Genomic DNA, 21,997 nt, shown 5'->3' on the forward strand with positions numbered 1-21,997 from the left:
AGTAGAGAAATTATGGGTCATATATGAAGCTGATACATAGCAGCTTTGGAAAATATATGAGGGATTAAACATTTTTCTACATGAAAACAAATGATACTGTGGTACTGAGGTAGAACAATACTCAAAATATGATCTTTGCCATGTCTATGCTACAGTGAGTGCCAGTAAGAGATGTGCAGTTACAGTATAATGGGAGATATACATTAATTGTAATGAGAGCTACATACAGGTGGTTCATCAAAGAGGAGGAAACACAACCAGAGGCAGACACAAGATCTGTAAACTACAGATGTCTATTTATTGAGTACTTACTGGGCAGTGGGTACAACCGATACAAAAGAGTTAGGATGGGAACAGGTAAGAACTTAAAAAATTAAATACACATGTTAATTTACCATCTATTTCTACCAGGAAAGTACAAAATTTGTACAACTTATACTTTATTATGAAATTGTGATGCCTGTCAAAAGGATAAACTATATATACAATGCAAAAATTTTTTTTAAATTGTGCTTAACATCATTAGAGTTACCCCAAAATGGGCTGATAAATGCCTATCCAGCATTCATTCTTATTACCCACATCTATTTCACCTTAAAGATTGCTTGAAAAGTACAAATCCTTTGACCCCATTGCTGGGAAATCTGTGGTCAACACCTACATGTGTCGTTTCTCTAAGAAACACCATGGCATTTGCAGTCCATCTCTCCCTTAAAGTCCATCATATTTTCAGCTTAGCTTACTAGCAAGTTCTCTTAGAACTATTTATATGTCTTTTGTTTGATCATCTTCTTCAAGTTTCCTGATTTCATTTTTTAAACAATTTATAGTTTCACGACTTGCCTTTAATCTCTCCTTAAGCTCTGCAATTTCAAAGCTTGTTTTTTTTTTCGCAGCTTCTAATTTTTCTCTGGTTTTCACTTCAAGTTCTGCAACTGAGGAAAACACATTTTTATTGAACATTTTCATTTTTCTCACATGTCTAAGGTATGTCAGAGAGTAATAAATATGGCATTTCCTTAGGTCAGTTTCCATGATGATATATAAACAACTTAAGATACACTAAATATAGGGAGGGGAGTAGAAAGTCTTAAACTCTCCCAAGAGAATCTGAGACACTTTCTACAACTGAGAATGAAATTCTGATCACTCACATTTTATTTCACAATTAAGACGTTAAGACAATGTCCTTGTTTTTCTCTCCACATACATATTAATTTGGAAATAAGGTGGGATATAATCCAAGAGACATCCAGCCAATAAGAAGAGATAACTAAATACAGTGTTCTTAAATGTATGTACAGTAAAGCTTACATAAAATCATGCTGGTAAAACCAACCCCTATTAAAAAAAAAAAAAGGTTTTATTTACTTATTTGAATGAGAGAGAGAACGAAAGGGGGGAGGGTCAGAGGGAGAAGCAGGTTCCCCGCTGAGCAGGGAGCCCAAAGTGGGACTTGATCCTGGGACCCCAAGATCATGACCTGAGCTGAAGGCAGTCACCCAACCAATTGAGCCACCCAGGCACCCAAACCCCATATATATATATATATATTTTATTATTATTATTATTATTATTTTTAATAGCAATAACTACTTAGGTCTAAATTCCAGCTGTACTATTTACTAGCTGTGCCACTCTAAGTTTATTATTTCTATGATCATTTCTCATTACATTATGATGAGATATATTATAATGAGACTACAACAAATACCTCATATTATTTGAAAAGGATTTTTAATATTTTTTTAACTTCTAGTTTTAATTGTCTCATTTAGTATATATTATGACCTATTTCTTTCCCCCCAAACTAGTCTTAATGGTTTTACAGAAGTTCTGGAGATAATGTGCTCTTAGTTGAGTTTTCTATTTTCTTGGTGCTTGTGGAATGACTCCTACTGGTATTAATGACCAGCAAGTAAAGAGGACTTAGCATCTTAGTAAGCAGACCTGTAAACTTTCATTTTTAGTTCATATGAATACTTTATTCAAAAATTTTAAATGAAAAAAAATTTTTTTTAATGAATTAATGTACATAAAGTATCTAGAATACTGTCAGGTACATAAAATGCCTTCCGAACTACAATTATGACAGAGAAACACTAAATGATATTTAAAATATTCTAGCTGGTCACATAACAAATTACTAAAGAAAATATCATTACTGCAAAATAGGACACAACTACTTAAATATTCCATTTGGATAGCGTATTATTATGTTTTACAAAGAAAAATGCCTACTTTTTGTCCAGCATTTCCCTCTTGTGGACATTTCAGGTAATTGCTGCTGATGACTATGAAAGCACAGTTGTACTTTTTTTTTTTTAAAGGTTTTATTTATTTATTTGACAGACAGAGATCACAAGTGGGCAGAGAGGCAGGCAGAGAGAGGGGGGAAACAGGCTCCCCGCTGAGCAGAGAGCCTGTGCGGGGCTTGATCGAAGGACCCTGAGATCATGACCTGAGCTGAAGGCAGAGGCTTTAACCCACTGAACCACCCAGGCGTCCCCACAGCTGTACTTTTGATAAGATCACTATTTGGAAGCAGCATGGTTTGGTGTGTGTGGGAGGTAACCCTTTGAAATCAGAAAGACTTCAGTTCAAATACAACCTTGGCCCCTTATTAGCTAAGTGCTGATACTTCCCAAGTCTCCCTCAATCTAGTTTCTATTTGGTACAGTTCAAACTGTATTTTTCAGAGAATTTCTGAGGATTAAGTAATAAATTTAAAGCATCTAGAACATTAAAAACATTCAATAATATTTATTTTGTTTATGGTCAGTGACTTTCTTTTTATGATGTATTTTATAATACAGGTAAAATTTTATATTGCCAAAACAATTCTTATTTTTCTTTGTAATTTTTCACTGCTTTTAACTTTGAAAATTATTTTTGAAAATAGGAGTACCTATATATGATACAAGATTAAAAGGCTGTAAATGTAGATAATGAAAAAATGTCTCTTTCTACCTCTGCCCCCCATTGACCCCCACCAGAAACACCAATCAGTGTTTCTTCCCAGAGATAATCAGTTTGGGGATTCTTTGGTATCTTTCCAGAAATAGTTTGTTCATAGACAAGAACACATCTAAGTGTGATTTCTTCTTACCCCCCAAAACAAGTGGTATCATACCATCTACACACTGCTCTGTATCTTGCTTCTTCACTTAATATTATGTCTGAAAGCCCATTCCATATCCTACAGCTGTCTCATTCTTTTCATGGCTGCAGGTGACTTCACCTAATGGACATACATAACTCATTAATCTGTCTCCTTTGATATACACTGAGTATTTCCATTCTTTCTTTCATAAACAATGCTATGGTATATGCTATAATTATTTCAGTATATTTGTGGAATAATGAGTACACTTGTAGGACAAATACCTGTAAGTACAATTGTTGGGATATATGTAGCGTTATGTCTGTTTCCCTACTGTATCAAACTCTTGGTCTCAGTTACCCTGAAAGGTTAAAAAGGGTATTTCAGGGTATATTTAATTTGCCTTTCTCTTTTTCCTACTGAAGTGGGCCAATCTTTTTATGTTTAGGAGAGACATTTCTCCTTCCCTTTGTATGGATTGTCTTTCTTTCCTTTGCTATTTTTTTCTTTTCTTTTTAAAAAAGATTTTATTTATTTATTTGAGAGGGAGAGCACATGAGCAGGAGCAGAGGGAGAAGGAGAAGCAGACCAACCACTGAGCAGGGAGCCTGATATGGGGCTTGATCCCAGGACCCTGAGATCACAACCAGGCCAAAGGCAGATGCTTGACTGACTAAGCCACTCAGGTGCCCGCCTTTGCTAATTTTTCTAGCACATTATTTGGCCTTCTTAAAAAACTGAGGTATAAGTGACATATTAGTTTCAGGTGTACAACATAATGATTCTACATTTGTATATACTGCAAAATGAACATCACAGTTAAGTCTAACATCTGTCATCATAGTTACGAATTTTTTTCCTGTGATGAGAACTTTTAAGATCTCTTAGCAACTTTCAAATATGCAATCAGTATTGCTAACTACAGTCTCCATGCTGTACATTACATCCCCATGACTTATTTAGAACTGGAAGTTTGTGCCTTTTGACCCCCTTCAGCTTTTTCACCACCCTCCCACCCCCACCTCTGACAACCATCAATCTGTTCTCTATCTATGAGCTTTTTTTTTTTTTAAGATTTATTTTAGAGAGAGCGTGTGCATGTGTGAGCAGGAGGAGGGGCAGAGGGAGAGGCAGAGAAGCAGACTCCTGCTGGGTGCAAAGCTCAAGACTCTGAGATCATGACCTGTGCCAAAATCCTGTCAACGCTTCATCAACTGAGCCACTCAGGTGCCCCAGTTGTTTTTGTTTTTAAGATTCCCCATGTAAATAAGATCATTTAGCATTTGTCTTTCTCTGACTTATTAGCATAGTGCCTCAAGGTCCATCCATGTTGTCATACATGGCATGATTTCCTTCTTTTTAATGGCTGAATAATAATATTCCATTGCATATATGTATCACATTTTCTTTGTTCGTTCATCAATAGACACTTAGGTTGTTTTCGTTTCTTGGCTATTGTAAATAACACTGTAATGAACATAGAAGTATCTATCTCTCCTTAATTTCAAAGTTAGCATTTCTGTTTTCTTCAGATAAATATCCAGAAGTGAAACTGCTGGATTATATGGTAGTTCTATTTTTAATTTTTTTAGGAACCTCTATGCTGTGTTCTGGAGCAGCTGCACCAATTTACATGCCCACCAACAGTGCATCAGGGTTCCATTTCCTCCACATGCCAACATTTGTTAGTTCTTGTCCTTTAGCAAATAGCCATTCTAACAGGTGTGAAGTCATACCTCATTGCAATTTTAAGCTGCATTTCCCAAAGATTAGTCACATTGGGCACCTTTTCATGTACCTGTTGGCCACCTGTATGTCTTCTTTGGAAAAATATCAATTCAGATCCTGCTCATTTTTAAACTACATTGTTTCCTTTTTTTGCTATTGAGTTGTAGGAGTTCTTTACACATTTTGAATATTATCCCTTTAACAGATATATACTTTGTAAATATCTTCTTCCATTCAGTATGTTGCCTTTTCATTCTGTTGGTGGTTTCTTCTGCTGGGCACAAGCTTTTTAATTATTGGCCCTTCTTACTGATGTGCAGGAGCTCTTCATATATTAAAGAAACTAGTCATTTGTGATAGGAACACATTACTTTTTCATGGCTTATCTGTCCTTAGACTTTGTTTAGAGTGCTTTTTTATTACACAACTTTTATTCCCTTGCTCCCTCTCTCTCCACATCAAACAAAAAACATATTCTGAGTGAAAGGCACTTTGTTAGATGCTGGGGTGAGGTAGACAATAGATAAGAAAGGAAAATGCTGTACAGTGTCAGAGGGAGCTATGAGAGCAGACTGGATTCATACCAGTGTGAAAGGGTGTGTGTATCAAGGAAGACTTCTTGGCAGCAGTAAAATCGAGCTAAGTTTTAAAGAATGAGAAAGGAATTAGATGGATGAAATAGACATCTCAGGCCCTGGAAACAGCACATACAAATTTGGGAAACAACAAGCAGTCATTACAACAGTTAACAGGTAGTTTTAAATCTAGCCAGGAAGACCTGATCCTACTTATTTGTCAAAAGGACAGCATACACTATAGACAGAGATTCTTGTTGTTTGGTTTAGTCATTACACTTTATTTTCTGACCAATCGTAAGACTGTGAAGGGCATGATGTATCTGGAGGAAGACCTAATTCGCAATGAGGATTGTAAGGAAAAACATTTAAAAACTTCTTTTAGTTTATTTCAGTTTTCTATTTCCTATATATTAAATGCTTATAAAAATTTATAAATTTATAAGAATAATTTATTTTAAACTTCTAAATTAAGCCTCAATTTAGAGTAAGCCAATCTAAAGAGGACTATTATTTTTACAAAGCCAATATAACTTACTGGTTAGAAACACAGATTATAAGGCTTTTACACAGAGATAAAATAACTTATTGATAGAACAAACAGAACAGCATGGATTCAGGTTAAATCCTGGCTCTGTTGGGTGATTTGAAACAAGTCATTAAGTCTCACTATGCACTAGGGCCTTTATCCCACAGAGCAGGGCTAATAGTAGCATCTTCTTCCTAGGGTTGTTATACCCATAATTCAAGAAGTTCAGAAATGTAAAACACTTATCTACTATACAGTCAATTCTCATTAAGTGTGTACTATTGTTCTAACTATTCCTTGTAGAAGCAATTATTATTATGAATAGCTAGATCACTGTGCTTGAGCAAATCTCCATGAATTTATTAGCAGTAATGTTTTTATAAACTTTCAATATGCTTCATAAATGTATTCTCTGACCTGATCTATAACCTCCACCAACAGTGTTCCCTACCCTCCTGTTTTTCTCCCCATCACCTAATTACTAACTTACACTTTACGGTTTTGTTAATTTAGTGTTTGCCTTTCTCTCAGTAGCGTGTAAGCTTTAGGAAGGAAGGATTTTTATCTGCTCTGGACACGGCTCTATCTTCAGAACCTAGAATAATGCCTGGTATGTAACTGGTGCTCAATATATACCGTAAGCAAATTAATGGAAGATCAAAGAACTGAATGAATGGTGACATAAATGTTAATTTAACACAAGAATGGCAAATAGGTATCATCTTGAGTACCAACTGCAAATGACTGGCAGTAGCTGTATGGAGAGATGTGTAAGGGATTCTGACACCATGTCAGCTTAGAGGGAAAATATCACATAACTAATTATCAACGTGTCATTCTAGTATTCACCACCTCAACATTAATCTGAAACTATGTGAAATGGCATAGGGTAAACAAAGAGAGATAAACTAGTTCAAAGTACAGAAGTCCCCCCTTATCCATGAGGAACATATTCCATGACCCCCAGTAGATGCCTGAAACCATGGGATAATACTGATTTCTATATCCATTATGCTTTTTCCTTTGCATACAGACCTATGATAAAGTTTATTAAGCACAGTAAGAAATTAACAATGACTAATAAAATATAATCATTTTAACAGCATACTGTCATAAAAAGTTACATAGGTGTGGTCTAAGTATCTGATTGTACTGTACTCTCCCTTCTTGTAATGATAGGAGATGATAAAATACCTAAGTGGTAAGATGAAGTGAGGTGAACGACGCAAGCCCTGTGACACAGCATTAAGCTACCACTAACCATTTGACAATGTGTCAGGAAGAGGATCACCTGCTTCTGCACCAATGTTGACCATAAGTAATTGAAACCTCGAAAAGTAAAATCATGGATAGGGGATACTACTATATACAAAAGTATACAGTTGACCCTTGAACAACATGGGTTTGAATTGCATGGGTCCATTTATACATGGATTTTTTTTTTTTATGGTCAGTAAATGAAGTACGGTACTATAAATGTATTTCCCTTATGACTAACATTTTTTCTCTTATTTTATTTTAAGACTAAAAATATATAATATACAAAATATGTGTTAACTGACTGTTTATCAATAAGGCTTCCAGTCAGGAGTAGGCTATTAGTAGTTCAGTGTTTGGGAAGTGAACAGTTACAGAGATTTTTGACCATCTGTGGGTTGGGTAGAGGAGGGTGGTCAGCAGCTCTAAACCCGGTGTTGTTCAAGGGTCAACTATAATTATGTTCTGCAAGGTTCTTCACAGATTTTATTAGCAAGCACTAGTAAACAGAAAATGACTGACAGGTTAAGCAAAACTAATTGAAAGCTATGCTAAAATGTGATTAGGGAATAAAAGACAGTGTTTCAGAGAATGTGAGACAATTTGTGAACAATTTAAAGCATCCTTCTTAGAGGTTCTATAGTAATACATATATTTTTTTAACTCATAAAAAATTTATCTTTATATATCCTTAGAAAAAATTTAATAGTCACTAACCATAATCCTTTCACCATTATAGAATACATTATATTTCAGGATTAATTATGAATTCATGGCACTTACATTCTGTTTCATGCTTATAGGCTCCTAATGTTAGCTGGCGAGATGTTGTTAATAATTGCTGCATCATTGCTGTTGGGTCTTGAAATATCTAATGGGATAAAATGAAAAAAAAAAAAAGCCCAATAACTTCAAAGTTCTACAATTTAAAATGCTTTTAAAATTCTCATTATAAAATCCTCTTACCATTTCATCATAGAACTCTGAAACCACTGTCTTTTTTCCCAGCATTGCATTGGTGTCTGACTGAAACAGCTTTAATAAATGATAGAGGGTTACCTGTGAAATAAAAATAGATGTCACATCTGTGCAATGGTTTTCATCATCGTGAGACATCATGATTTCTGTAACTGAATTAGAAAGTAGAATTAGTTAACATGTCAAATTCAAGATCTTATCTCAACTACAAGTTTACTGTGTGGCAAATTACTCAAATTCTGTACTTTTATTTTCCTATTAGGTATTATTACCCATCCACATCTACCAAACATGAATGTTTTAAAGAGGGTAGGTATGGATGTCTGAAAATATCTCTACAGAGTAACTATGTAGAAAAATAACATGAAATACAGCTATAGAAATTAAGCTGGAAGTTCACTGAGATACTAACTTTTTACTTACACAAATGAAATGGGATTAATTTTACAGTTATTCTGCCCAAGATTAAAGTTTATAAATTTACAGGGGGAGGAAAGATTTGGCACTTTCAAAATAAATAACCAATACTAAAATGCTCAGTGAGGGCAAGATATTTTCTCTGGTGACCTATAATATTATTAAACAAATAACATAATAAACAAGTTTGTCAATGATAATTCACTTTGGTAGAACCAACATGTCTTCAAAAGACACAAAAACAGGTATAATAAGACATCAAAGGAAAAGCTTTGCAGCACAATGTGTGATTACTTGAGCAAAATAAAACCTAGCTAATAAACAGGACAGTTGATATTAAAGTTGCAGAAACCAATCCAGAGGCCTCAAATAATTTTCCAAAAGGTTAGCTTAAATAATTCTAAGAAGCATGCATTATTGCTATATTTAAAGCAGACAATTTGACAAGTTTCTCAAGTAGACAGAAAGGAGATGAGACTACACAAGTGGACAAACTGTAATAGAGAAATTCACAACATGAAAACTCAAGGCAGAAAGCAGCATTACAGGATGGAACCAGCGGAAACGGAGGGGCTCCAAGCCCAAAGTTGACAAGTACAGAAATCAAGAATGCTGTGTGGTGGCAGGGCCCATTAACGTTCCTTCTCCCATCACTCAGACATGAGACAGCACATCCTCCTGTGAAATTTAGACGTTTTTACGCAAACAATCAAGTATGAGGTCAAAATAAAGATATTTTCAGTAGCAATGGCTCTAAAGGTTTCTCAGGCATTATTTCTGAAGAAATTCCTCTAGAGAAATGAAAAATGCCTGAAACAATAAAGAAAAGGGATCATTTGTCATCACATAACGAGGTGGACAGGTACTGCTGAAAACTGAAAAATCCAAACTTGGCGATTCAAATATGTGAGATGCATGGGACTAATTTCTAGAGAAACAGAAAACAATCATTGTGGTTTTCCTAGGGAAGGGGCCAGAGGTGGGAGAAAGAGGTTATGGGTTGAACTGTGTCCTTTAAAAAGATATGCCGAAGTCCTAAGCCTCAGTACTAGTAAATGTGACCTTATTTGGAAATAGGTCTTTGCAGATGTAATAAAGTTTAGCTAAGACCCTAACCCAATATGACTGGTGTCCTCATAAGAGACACAGAGACAAGGAAGGAGAGGAGCCAGGCGACAATGGAGGCAAAGATTTTAGTTATGCCACCAGAGCCAAGAAACCCTCTGGGCTACAGGAACTAGAAAATGCCAGAAAGGATCCTTTCCTAGAGGTTTTGGAGAGAAAATGGCCCAATACCTTGCCTCCAGAACTGTGAGAATACCTGTTGTTTTTAGCTACTCAGTTTGGGGTGCTTTGTTATGGCAGCCCTAAGAAACTCATGCAGGAGACTTTCATTATTTTTTTATATATTTATTTAAATATTTAATTTATTTATTTGACAGACAGACAAGTAGGCAGAGAGGCAGCAGAGAGAGAGGAGGAAGCAGGCTTCTGGCTGAGCAGAGAGCCCAATGTGCGGCTCGACCCCAGGACCTGGGATCATGACCTGAGCCGAAGGCAGAGGCTTTAACCCACTGAACCACCCAGGCGCCCCTATTTATTTTTTTAAAGATTTTATTTATTTATTTGACAGATCACAAGTAGGCAGAGAGGCAGTAAGAGAGAGAGGAAGAAGCAGGCTCCCCGAAGAGCAGAGAGCCTGATGCAGGGCTCGATCCCAGGACCCTGGGATCATGACCCAAGCCAAAGCAGAGGCTTTAACCCACTGAGCCACCCAGGCGCCCTGTATTTTTTATTTTTAAAATCTTTTTTTAAACCATGTACATACTGTTTATAGTTTATGAATAATTTAAAACTGCATCATAAAACTATCCTTCCTTGAATTTATTATTAAGACACTTAGAGGCATTCATGTAGATGTGGACAATGAAAAATGCCAAGACAGATGTCTCTAATTTTAAGGGGTGTTTGAAGATTCTAAGATCAATGAAAATGCCTAAACTAGACACAAAGATATTTCTAGGAATAAAAACACAAGTTCAGCATTTTGGTTTTAGGAACAATCATTCCTTTTATAATGATTTGGTCTATAATCTATAATGGTTTGATCTAGGGGGTATAGCTCAGTGGTAGAGCATTTGACTGCATATAATGGTTTGATCTATAGATTTTTAATCTATAACCGGGTAACAGGAATAAATCACATGTTACCTGTGTCTTTCTTTATTATTTTAAATAAAACATCATTGACTTATTTTAAAAGAGCCAACAATTAAAGGGATGCCTGGGTGGCTCAGTCATTAGGCATCTATCTGCCTTTGGCTCAGGTCACAGTCCCAGGATCCTGGGATCAAGCCCTGAGTCATGCTTCTCCCGCTCCTGCTCCCCTGTGCTTGTGCTCCCTCTCTCAGTTATAAATGAATAAAATCTCTAAAACAAAAACAAACAAACAAACAAAAAAAAGAGCCAACAATTAAAAAAGTGTAATGGTTTCATTATACTAAAAGAACATGAGACAGTTTTTGGGTGATAAAATTCAGGCCCGTGTTGATCTATATGGAAACCTATTCAATAAATTAATCACTGCGGAAGTACAATAAACTCTTTCCAAGAGTTTTGAGAGTTGTCTCGTAACAATGTTATATGATATAATGATGTCTTTCAGAGATGTATTTTCCTATTGGGAGTGATGGATAGGACAGATGAAGAACAGACAAGTAAGGCAACACATTCTCAAAGTAAAAATGAATTCAAGTAATCTTACAAAGTTAAAAAGAGTTTCTGCACTAGTAGCATTACTGATTTCTTTTCCTTCTCTCAACATCTGCTGTATTTCTGGGTTCTATCCTTCCTAATAGACTATTTTCATTAAGGACAGGAGCAGAATCTCATCTTTGTATCCTACCCCTTGAACAGTATCTTGGCAAGTAATGGATATTTAATAATTTCTTGCCAGTTAGAATATGGTGTCTGTTGCGAGTATTCTAAAAGAACAAAAGAATGATAGGACATCTGAAAACCTTATCACATGGAAAACATTTAAATGAGCTATAGATGTTATTCAGGAGAAAAGAAAATAAATATATGAATAGTTAGTTATTGGTAAAAAGTCCAAGGTGGAGCTTTTTTCTTTTTTTAAAAGATTTTATTTATTTGACAGAGAGAGAGATCACAAGTAGGCAGAGAGGCAGGCAGAGGGAGAAGGAGGCTCCCTGCTGAGCAGAGAGCCCAATGCGGGGCTCAATCCCAGGACCCTGAGATTATGACCTGAGCTGAAGGCAGAGGCTTACTTAACCCACTAAGCCACCCAGGAGGCCCTAAACTAGAGCTTTCTTACCACCATAACTACCCCAGACTGAACAGGATCTTTCACTTAATAACAAAGTCAACAGTCTCTCTATTGGAGACAGCAAGCACAAACAAGACTCATTTGAAAGACTGCCTAAAGGACTTCCTGCATAGCAGAAGTATGGCCTATACCTATGGGTCCTAAGTCTTACTGTGCACCAAAATCACATGGGTTATTTTGAGGGGTACTGGCCCCTCTAGAAACCTACTAAATCAGACTCTCCAGGGGATGGGGCCTAGGAGTTTGAATTTCTGAAAAACAACGACTGAAAAACAACTAATTCTCTGACTACAGGCCCAGGTCATAGCTCTATTAGAAGCCCTATTAGAAGCTCTATTAGAAGCACTTTTATAAATAATCTGATTATTAAAGTGTAAACGTTTGGTGCTAAAGGAATGCACTGAATCTATCAAGATGAAAATTAATGGTGATGATCTGAAATTGGAGTTAAACACCAACCACACAAGTGGAATGAGGGAGCTATAACTGAGTTGTAACCCCATGGGTTTACAAACAAAACAAGCTGAGTAGTTTTAGTTCAAAGGAAAGATAATGCAAAGAATGTGAGGTCTGAATGCAAATAAACTAGGTTCAAAAACTAACTGCCACAGTTAACTGTGTTTCTGAGTATATGACTTGATCCCTGAACCTTAGTATCCTCATCTCTAAAATGATGATATCCTCAACCTCACAAAACTGCTGAGGGATCAAAGTGAACGTTTTGAGGGACTTTTTACATTATAAAGCAACAATCTGGTAAGAAGAGAACAAAAGAAAAAAAATCAGTGGTTGTAAATTAAAATTCAAGCATAAAATGAAGCTGCTAGTAGTGACAGCAACTTAAAAAAGCAAAAAACACTGTTGCTAGGTGTTTTAACTATAAAAAACCAGATACTCTCATTCTGAACAGCAGATGGACTCATCTCGTTTATTACTAATAACCAAATAATGTTAATGAGTTTTAAACCTTTTTTTTTTTTGAAGATTTTACTTATTTGATAGACACAGCAAGAAAGGGAACACAAGCGGGGGGGGGGGGGGGGGGCGGACACAGAGAGAAAAAGGCTTCCCTCTGAGCAGGGAGCCCAATGTGGGCTCAATCCCAGGACCCTGGGATCATGACCTGAGCCGAAGGCAGATGCTTAACAACTGAGCTACCCAGGTGCCCTGAATTTTAAACTTCTGCTGTGGTAATCAGATGATTCCATGGTTTCTTTCTGAGAAATGTTCGCATTATATCCCTTCTTTCTATAATTGAAAAATAAGTTTTGAAAGGTACTTCCCATAAAAATGAAAAACCTTAACTCATGGCAAAATCACCATGCTATAAGCTTGCATAAAGTGTATCTGGATAAAAATGTCAACATATAACAAACTATTCATTAAGTATGTTACATTTTCACAATTACAAAAATCTATTTTATGTTTACAAAGATTATCATTACTCACAGGTCTCTCATTAGGATCAATGAAAAATATTTTGATGATTATTTCAAATTCACCCCATCCTGTTTCAGTAATTTCATAGGGAGGTTTAGTAACAACTGAAGAGAAAAAAAATATATATATAAATTATAAATTACTGGTACAGTCTCCTACATCTTTTTAAATTTGTTAAATAAATTTTATATTATGAATCAAAAAGCTGTACTGTACCTCTTAAAGGATTGCCATAGCTTTCATGTAATTTAAATTGGATTTTCTTCACATATGCTGACATATCCTAAAATAGAGGAATTAGTTCTGTTATCTACATATAAAAACTACAAGGAAAATACACTGAGCATTGTACCTGATTTCATAAAATATACTTCCCCTCAAATATTATGGAATCTAATTTTCTTTTCTTTTAATTCCAGTATAGTTAACATACAGTATTTTATTAGTTTCAGGTGTATAATATAGTGATTGAACAATTCCATATATCAACCAGCGGTCAACACGACAAGTGTATCCCTTAATCCCTACTGGAAATCTATAATTTTCTAAAAAATGTGAATTATACCTAGGTTCGGTTTTTATTTTAAACAAAGGAGGCCTGAGTTGAATTCTTTCATAACGTAATACACAGGAACATACATATCCCTAATTTACTTGTTTTGCGAATCCCATTTTTATATATTTCTACAGACAATGCTCTAAAAAATTTTAAATATATAAATATTTATATTTATTTTATAAATCATATAAAAATTAAATTATATATAAATATAAATAAAATAAAGTTATATTTATTTATATATAAAATATAAATATTAATGTTTTAAAAGAGAAACATAATTTATATTTATATAAACTTAAAATAATTTTATATATGATTTATATACAAGATATATATTATATATGATACATTATACATAACAAAATTCATATAAATGTTTAAAATTTTATATAAAATTTATATAATAGTACATTTCCAACATATTTTATAGAAATAAGAATATAAACTAAAGCACATCTAAGAACTAAGCAACTTTAAAGAATAAAATTATATTATGTAAAGCTAAGGTCAACTAAACTAAGTAACCTAAAACCATCAGATATAAGACTCCTTTTCCTAATCTTATTTTGAAGCACAGAAGCATATTCAGTAGTTCTGACACATAAAGGGATACTCCTAGGGAAAGTGACTTTTTCAAAAAAAATTTCATTGCAGAAAAATAGGAAAGTGCAAAACTGAATCAGTCACACTTGACACTAGTGTTCATTAATCTTTTTAGTTGCTTTTGCGAATTTTTTTCATATGATTATCTACATTTTTTAAAATTGGGGTCATAATGATATACTAACATCTGCTTTGACCATGTAACATTATACTGTCATCATTTTTTGAGGCAGCTTTTCATAAGCATATTTGAAGATTCTTTGGGCAATATTTTCTTTTGTTTTTTTCTACAAATGACCGATACTGGGTACCAGATACTACAAAGGTAAATAATAGACTCTTGCCCTCATGGGGAGGGAGAAGACAGGAAAATCAGCCATTTCAATGTAATCTGTGTTAGGAGAGCAATAGGTATAAGTTCGTAGGAACGGCATCTAATTTAATTTTTGGAGACTGAGAGTAGTTCAGAAGAAAATACACTTAAACTTGGACCCAAGGGAACAATAAGAATGGAGTAGATGGGAAGGAGTAAATGAAGACATTTTAATTAAGAGTGTCCCTTTGGGAAACTGAGAGTAATCTATTATTGATGAAACACAGCAAGGGCTGCAGGCACAGAACTGGGAAAGGCCTTTTAAAACCATTTTATTTATTTATTTTTAACATTTTATTTTTATGTAATCTCTATTCCCAACATGGGGCTCGAACTTACAACCCCAGATCAAGAGTCACAAACTCTACTGACTGAGCCACCTAGGTGAAACACAATAGTTTTAACTTTATCCTAAGGGCAACAGTCAATGAAGGTTTTCTGTTTTGTCTTTCTAAATAACAGCTTTATCAAGATATTCATATACCACACAATTCATCCATTTATAGTAATTCTTCAATGGTTTTCAGTACATTCAGAATTGAACAACCATCCCCACAATCAATTTTATAATGTACTTATCATACATAAAGAAACCCTATACCCATTAGCACTCACTCCGAAATCCCTCTTCCACCCATGCACTGGCAACCACTTATCTATTTTCTGGGTCTATGGATTTGCCTATTCTGGACATTTTATTTTATTTTTAAAGATTTTCTTTATTTATTTGAGAGAAAGACGGTGAGAGAGAGCATAAGAGGGGAGAGGGTCAGAAAGAGAAGCAGACTCCCCATGGAGCTGGGAGCCCGACATCGGGCTCGATCTCCTAACTCCAGGATCAAGACCTGAGCCAAAGGCAGTTGCTTAACCAACTGAGCCACCTAGGCGCCCTATTCTGGACATTTTATAAAAATGGAATCATGCAATATGCAACTTTTGGTTTGGCTTCTTTCACTTACCATAATGTTTCTAAATTTACTCCATGTGGTAGCAGCACATTTCAGTACTTTTCTTCCTGCCTAGTAATATTCTGTTGTATGGATATAACACATTTTACTTATCCATTCATCAGCTGAAAGATACTTAGTTTCTATTTTTTGGCTATTATGAATGCTCCTGCTACAAACATTCACATACAAATTTTTGTGTGAACTTTAAATCGGCAAATATTCATCCAATGAATATATTCATTGGATGAATATTTGCCGAATACCTACTATGTACTGACTGTATTCCAGGCATTAGAGATTCAGCAGCCAAACAAAATTACTAGCAGCCAGATTATAGTTTCATGTCTTTCACCTTCCTGATGGTCTTATTACCAAATTGTTCCTAAAAAGTATGAACTACCCTTCCTGAAACACCTGATTAAATAGTGAGCTAACTTAAAACATAATGATTGGAAGATGTGCTGTGTTTACAGCATGGTTCTTGTTGTCATAACTTAAGTTAGAAAACATTATTGGAAAATTGATTTCTACTAACAGTTATGTGAAGACAACTCTCACTTTATTCTTTCAACATCTGGGGGATGACATTTCTACAATGTGACAATTTTATAACCAGAAAGTTATCTGTAATATTACAATTTATCTTCAATCAAAAACAAACGGTAGCTTCAAAAAAGTTACAGGAGAAACAAGTGCCTACCTCATTTCTATATGGTTTTACATAGACTGTCCACTGATGCGTGTGCCCATCCTCTTCTCTTTTCTTTCCAAAATACCGAGCAACATTACCATAAACTATTGGTTTAACGATAGTAACCCCCTAAAAGAAAAATAATTTCAACACAAATTAATACTGCATCATTACCCAAATATACAGAATAAGAGCTCTGAAAACTTGTTTTAAGGAATGGCAAGCAATCTAAATAACTAGTTTGCTTATAACATGGATTTCTCTCAACAAATCAGTATCAGACAATTACCTTCATATTAACACAAGTAACTAAACACCAGATTAATTACAGTGTCCCCATTTTTAATTTATTTTTTATTTTTAATTTATTTTTATTTATTATTTTTTTAAGATTTTATTTATTTATTTGACAGAGAGAGATCACAAGTAGGCAGAGAGGCAGGCAGAGAGAGAGGAGGAAGCAGGCTCCCCGATGAGCAGAGAGCCCGATGTGGGGCTCAATCCCAGGACCCTGAGATCATGACCTGAGCCGAAGGCAGCGGCTTAACCCACTGAGCCACCCAGGCGCCCCAATGTCCCCATTTTTTAAATGTCTATTTAAATTATGTAAAATACTTTGATTTTTTGTTTGTTTGTTTTGAAGAAAGGCTCTTTATTTACAAACTTTAAATCAAGCCTTGGGAATTAAATTAAGACTGCCAATTGACTGCCATCACCTGATGTTAATAATGTCCTGATTTATCAGCTTACGGCAGTGCTTTCCAAAGCAGAGTACAAATATTAAAGGCAGTCTGGGAGAGGATTTTAGGTAGAATTAGGGCAAACATTTTTCAATTGATTACTCATGCATTAAGTTCTGAGATGTAAGTTCATGTTTCACATCACATCTGGTAAGTGTAGATGTGGTGACTGTTGCCTGATTATCATGAAAAGGAGACAAAAAATTTCAAGTTGAGGAGAAAATGCTGAATATTGCACATGAAATTTGAGACTAATTGTTCAACAGTAAAAATGTATCTGAACATCAAAGAGCAAGATATACATACCACATATTAGAAGTGCTGTGCCAATGTATTCAACAACTTATAAGAGAGGAAAAGCAGTGAACAAATGGAAAAACTTTCCATTTTGGTTGGAAAATTTACAAATCCAATCCCTATTAGCCTCAAGTTAGTTCAGAAGAAAGCAAGCAGTTTGTATGAGAATTTAAATAATCACAGTAAGTGCTACTTGACACTTGTAGCAACAACAGAAGGGGCATCACGTTCAAGGCATAAGGATAATGAGGAAAGAAGGAATAAATGAGCATAAAAAGCACTGGTGTGGGGAATGGATAAGAGATCCTGCAGCTATGACGTGTTGCTGAGTGGATTTCCTCACATGATGCAAACGGGGTTCATCTGTCAAAAGCCTTTCTCGCTGAAGGAAATTAATCTAAATTGGAAAAAAATGCCTACAAAACCACATAATAATCAAGAATGAGAAATCCCGGGGGCGCCTGGATGGCTCAGTTGGTTAAGCGACTGCCTTCGGCTCAGGTCATGATCCTGGAGTGGGATCGAGTCCCGCATTGGGCTCCCTGCTTGACAGGAAGTCTCTTTGTCCCACTGACCTTCTCCACTTAATGCTCTCTCTCTCAAATAAATAAGTAAAATCTTTAAAGAAAAAAAAGAATGAGAAATCCCGAACTTTAAAGCTTTACATGACTAACTCGCACACGTTTTTGGTGGAAAAGCATTTGAAGATTACAAGCCTAATTTTCTCAAATCACTGTGGACTTAACTTTTTGAACCTTACACAATTACAAGTAGACAAAGTTCCGCAAGTTCTCCAAAAGCTAATGTCCCAACCCCTTTCCTATCAGTCCAAAACCTTGCCCAAAGCTTGGGCAAGATATATATTTATTAAGTTTCTGGTAGTATAAATTTTACCTGACATCTTTTCCATTCTATTAAATTTTGGTATAGTTTCGGAAATTTTCCAAAAACTTCTACTTTGCATGTGGTATTAAAGCACTGTGCATAACAGCTGTATACACAGAGAGTCAAAATTATGTAAAAACAGTGTGACACTGATAAGAGTAACTAGATTGGTGCAAATGCGCGTGATTTTTTTAAATTTCCTTTCTGCAGTAAATATAAAATCAGAAGGCGTAAAAATAGGTGTTCTATCAAGAACTCGAAAGCCCTGCCTTAAAAACTCATGTGCCAGGGGATGTAGGAAAGTGGGAGGGAAATGTGTCAGTGTCAAACATTACGTTAGGCTCCACGTTAACAACTTTCACAACAAAAAACTCACACTGACTGAATGTTCTCTATGTGCGGGCCAGTGTTCTGTTCTCTGCGTGCCTTGCTTAGTATCTTGGCCGAAGCTTTGGGGCGTTGTGGACATCACGGACTCGGACAAGTTTTCTGAACTTTTCTACCCCCCCCGCAGTTCTTCAGTTCTCGCACTTGCACGTGTTACGTGTGCAAGCCTTTCTAAAGCGGCTGCAAGGACAGAGTCACAGAATCGGGTAAGGCGCTTGGCTACTGTGCTTGGCACGGTTACGCGCAGCATCCAGTGTCTGCTGTTACTACCCTCACCATCGGGGGATGGCACCCCCAGTTTACCGGTGACCTGGGCTGGCAGAAGGGGCACCAAGGCCTCAATCAACGTAGCTCTTTTCCTCGGCAACAGCGTCCAAGTCTCCCCCGAGCCACCACCGGCTTTTGGGGCGGGGGAGGGAAAGGGGTTGAGAGGCGGTCAAATCGCGGCCAAAAGTCACCCTGATTTCCCCCGCAGCGGCTCTGACAGGCTCTCAGTCTAGAAACCACTGTTTGGAACCCGGGCTGAGAAGGCGCGAGGAGGGAAGCCACCGCGCCCTCCCCACGCAGCGCAGGGCGGAGCCAGGACCTGAGAGCCACTCCCGGAGGGGAGGCGCGTGCGGGGCACTGACCTTCACTCTCCCGCCGGAGTCAGGCCCAAATTCGGCCATTCTCTTGAACATATTGTCCTACGGAAGAAGCCGCCGCCGCCAGGGAAATAGACCGGGGCCGGCGGGGTCGCCGCTCCCCTCAGAGGCCCCGCTCCTCCTGTGCGGGCCCAGGCGGATGGCCTCTGGCGGAGTGAGGGCGAGTCTCCGGGGCTCGGGGCGCTGAGGAACGGCCAACTCCTCGCGGCGGGTAGCGTCCCGGAAGCGCGTTTAGTCCCGCGCGGTGAAGAGCCCAACGGAAGGAGCGGTGGCGGCACCGTGCGCAGGCGCGAAGAGGTGGCGCGCGGAGGGCGCAGGCGCCCGGCCGGGGCTCTGCAGAGGGCGGGCCTCGGTGGTGGGAAACCGCTGGAGGCCTAGTGGTGCTGTTACCGTGAGGACCCGCTGGATAACTTGGATACGGAACAACCGAGAAGTCGGCTTTTGGAGCCAGTACCTCATCATCCCTAAAGAGTGAGGATTTTAGGGAGCGCCTAGGTGGCTCAGATGGTTTAGCGTCTGCCTTTTGGTTGGATCATGATCTTCAGATTCTGGGATCTGGCGCCAAGTTGAGTTCCCAGCTCAGCGGGGGTCTGCTTCTGCCCTCGCTGTGCTTCTCCCCCTGCTTGTGCTCTCTCTCTGAATAAATTAAAAAAAAAAAAAAGTATTTTGAAATGAAGTTCAACTCTATTCGCCTGCCCACAGCTTTTCATTGTATTCATCCAGACCTCCGGGGTTGAATAGCTTATTTCTTATTTAATCCCTTTATCTTTGCTTTTTTTTTTTTTTCTTTTTCTTTCTTTTTTTTTTTTTTTTAAGATTTTATTTATTTATTTGACAGACAGAGATCACAAGTAGGCAGAGAGGCAGGCAGAAAGAGAGGAGGAAGCATGTTCCCCGCTGAGCAGAGAGCCCAATGCGGGGCTCCATCCCAGGACCCTGGGATCATGACCTGAGCCGAAAGCAGAGGCTTTAACCCACTGAGCCACCCAGGCGCCCCTATCTTTGCTCTCTTTGACACTCTTGAATTTATACTCCAAGGTCCATAACTTGACACAAACCTTCCCCTATTGCCTGTTCAGTGGCACCCAAAACTGCGCAGATTACATACACTAAATTAATGAAATCAAATCAGTTGAAGCCTTAGATGCTTGCCAGAAGTTCTCGCTCTTTTTTATCCCCTAGTTACTTTAAAATTTTACCCAGTCTCAAACCTCCAACTCTGGCATCAACCCGCTCATTCCTATCAGATGACTGCATGTAATCTCATAGAGAAAACAAACCTCCACACCCGAAGACCTAAACATAAGCTTTGGTTTGCTCAGTATCTTCCATCCCTTTTCTTCTGTTTAAGAGAGAATCTTCTTTCAGTTTAAAAACAGTTCTTCAGTCTTTTTTGCTTCTTCAAGGATTTGTCTCCATCAATCACACCCACTCCACCTGTATCTTCAGCTTTTCCTCTACTTTGGGTTTTTCCCATAAAAGTTAGGTTTAAATGTTTCTCATTGAATACAGTATGGGGGAAGGGGGGCTGGCTGGCTCGGTGGGTTAAGCATCTGACTCTTGGTTTAGGCTCAGGTCATGATCTTAGGGTTGTGGAATCCAGCTGCAGTGTTGGGCTCCATGCTCAGCTGGGAGTCTGATGGAGATGTCTCTTCCTCTCCTCCTCCCTCTAAAATAATCAAATCTTGAAAAACAAAAATAAAAAAAACAGTATGGAGGTTACTTTAAAAGTTAAAAATAGAACTACCCTTCCACAGCAACTTCTTTCAAGATATGTCTCCAAAGGCAAAGGAAACAAAAGTGAAAATGAACTTTTGGGACTTCATCAAGATCAAAAGTTTCTGCACAGCAAAGGAAACAGTCAACAAAGCAAAGAGGCAACCCAGGGAATGGGAGAGGATATTTGCAAATGACAGTACAGACAAAAGGTTGATATCCAGGATTTATAAAGAACTCAAACTCAACACACACAAAACAGATAATCATAACAAAAAATGGGCAGAAGATATGAACAGACACTTCTCCAATGACGACATACAAATGGCTATCAGATACATGAAAAAATGTTTATCATCACTATCCATTAGGGAGATTCAAATTAAAACCACATTGAGATACCACCTTACACCAGTTAGAATGGCCAAAATTAGCAAGACAGGAAACATGTGTTAGAGAGGATGTGGAGAAAGGGGAACCCTCTTACACTGTTGGTGGAAATGCAAGTTGGTGCAGCCTCTTTAGAGAACAGTGTGGAGATTCCTCAAGAAATTAAAAATAGAGCTTCCCTATCACCCTGCAATTGCACTACTGGTTATTTACCCCAAAGATACAGATATAGTGAAAAGAAGGGCCATCTGTACTCCAATGTTTAAAGGAGCAATGGCCATGGTCGTCAAACTGTGGAAAGAACCAAGATGCCCTTCAACGGACGAATGGATAAGGAAAATGTGGTCCCATACACACTATGGAGTATTATGCCTCCATCAGAA

At 37.3% G+C, this 21,997-nt stretch overlaps 1 protein-coding gene across 1 annotated transcript; it reads right to left on the minus strand.

The window, feature by feature from the left end:
* Positions 1–275: 275 nt before the first annotated feature.
* On the minus strand, positions 276–20,164 carry YEATS4 (YEATS domain containing 4). The gene is made up of 7 exons (XM_082742920.1): positions 19,494–20,164; positions 16,565–16,684; positions 13,593–13,659; positions 13,386–13,480; positions 8,159–8,251; positions 7,976–8,063; positions 276–935 (listed from the first exon to the last, which is right to left on the minus strand). The coding sequence occupies exons 1-7, from the start codon at positions 19,542–19,544 to the stop codon at positions 766–768; spliced, it is 684 nt and encodes a 227-aa protein (XP_082599046.1). The 5' UTR covers positions 19,545–20,164; the 3' UTR covers positions 276–765.
* Positions 20,165–21,997: the final 1,833 nt, after the last annotated feature.

This window comes from Mustela nivalis (genome assembly GCF_964662115.1).
Source record: "Mustela nivalis genome assembly, chromosome: 7".
NCBI classification, from domain to species: Eukaryota; Metazoa; Chordata; class Mammalia; order Carnivora; family Mustelidae; genus Mustela; species Mustela nivalis.

Bases quoted from the DNA above. Each gene is read 5' to 3' on its own strand.
- YEATS4 (XM_082742920.1), bottom strand. From the start codon at position 19,544: ATGTTCAAGAGAATGGCCGAATTTGGGCCTGACTCCGGCGGGAGAGTG. The intron at 13,660-16,564 runs GTAGGCACTTGT...CCTCTATTTTAG, and splicing joins TAAAACCATATAGAAATGAG to GATATGTCAGCATATGTGAA. The intron at 8,252-13,385 runs GTGAGTAATGAT...TTTATTTCACAG, and splicing joins TTGATCCTAATGAGAGACCT to GTAACCCTCTATCATTTATT.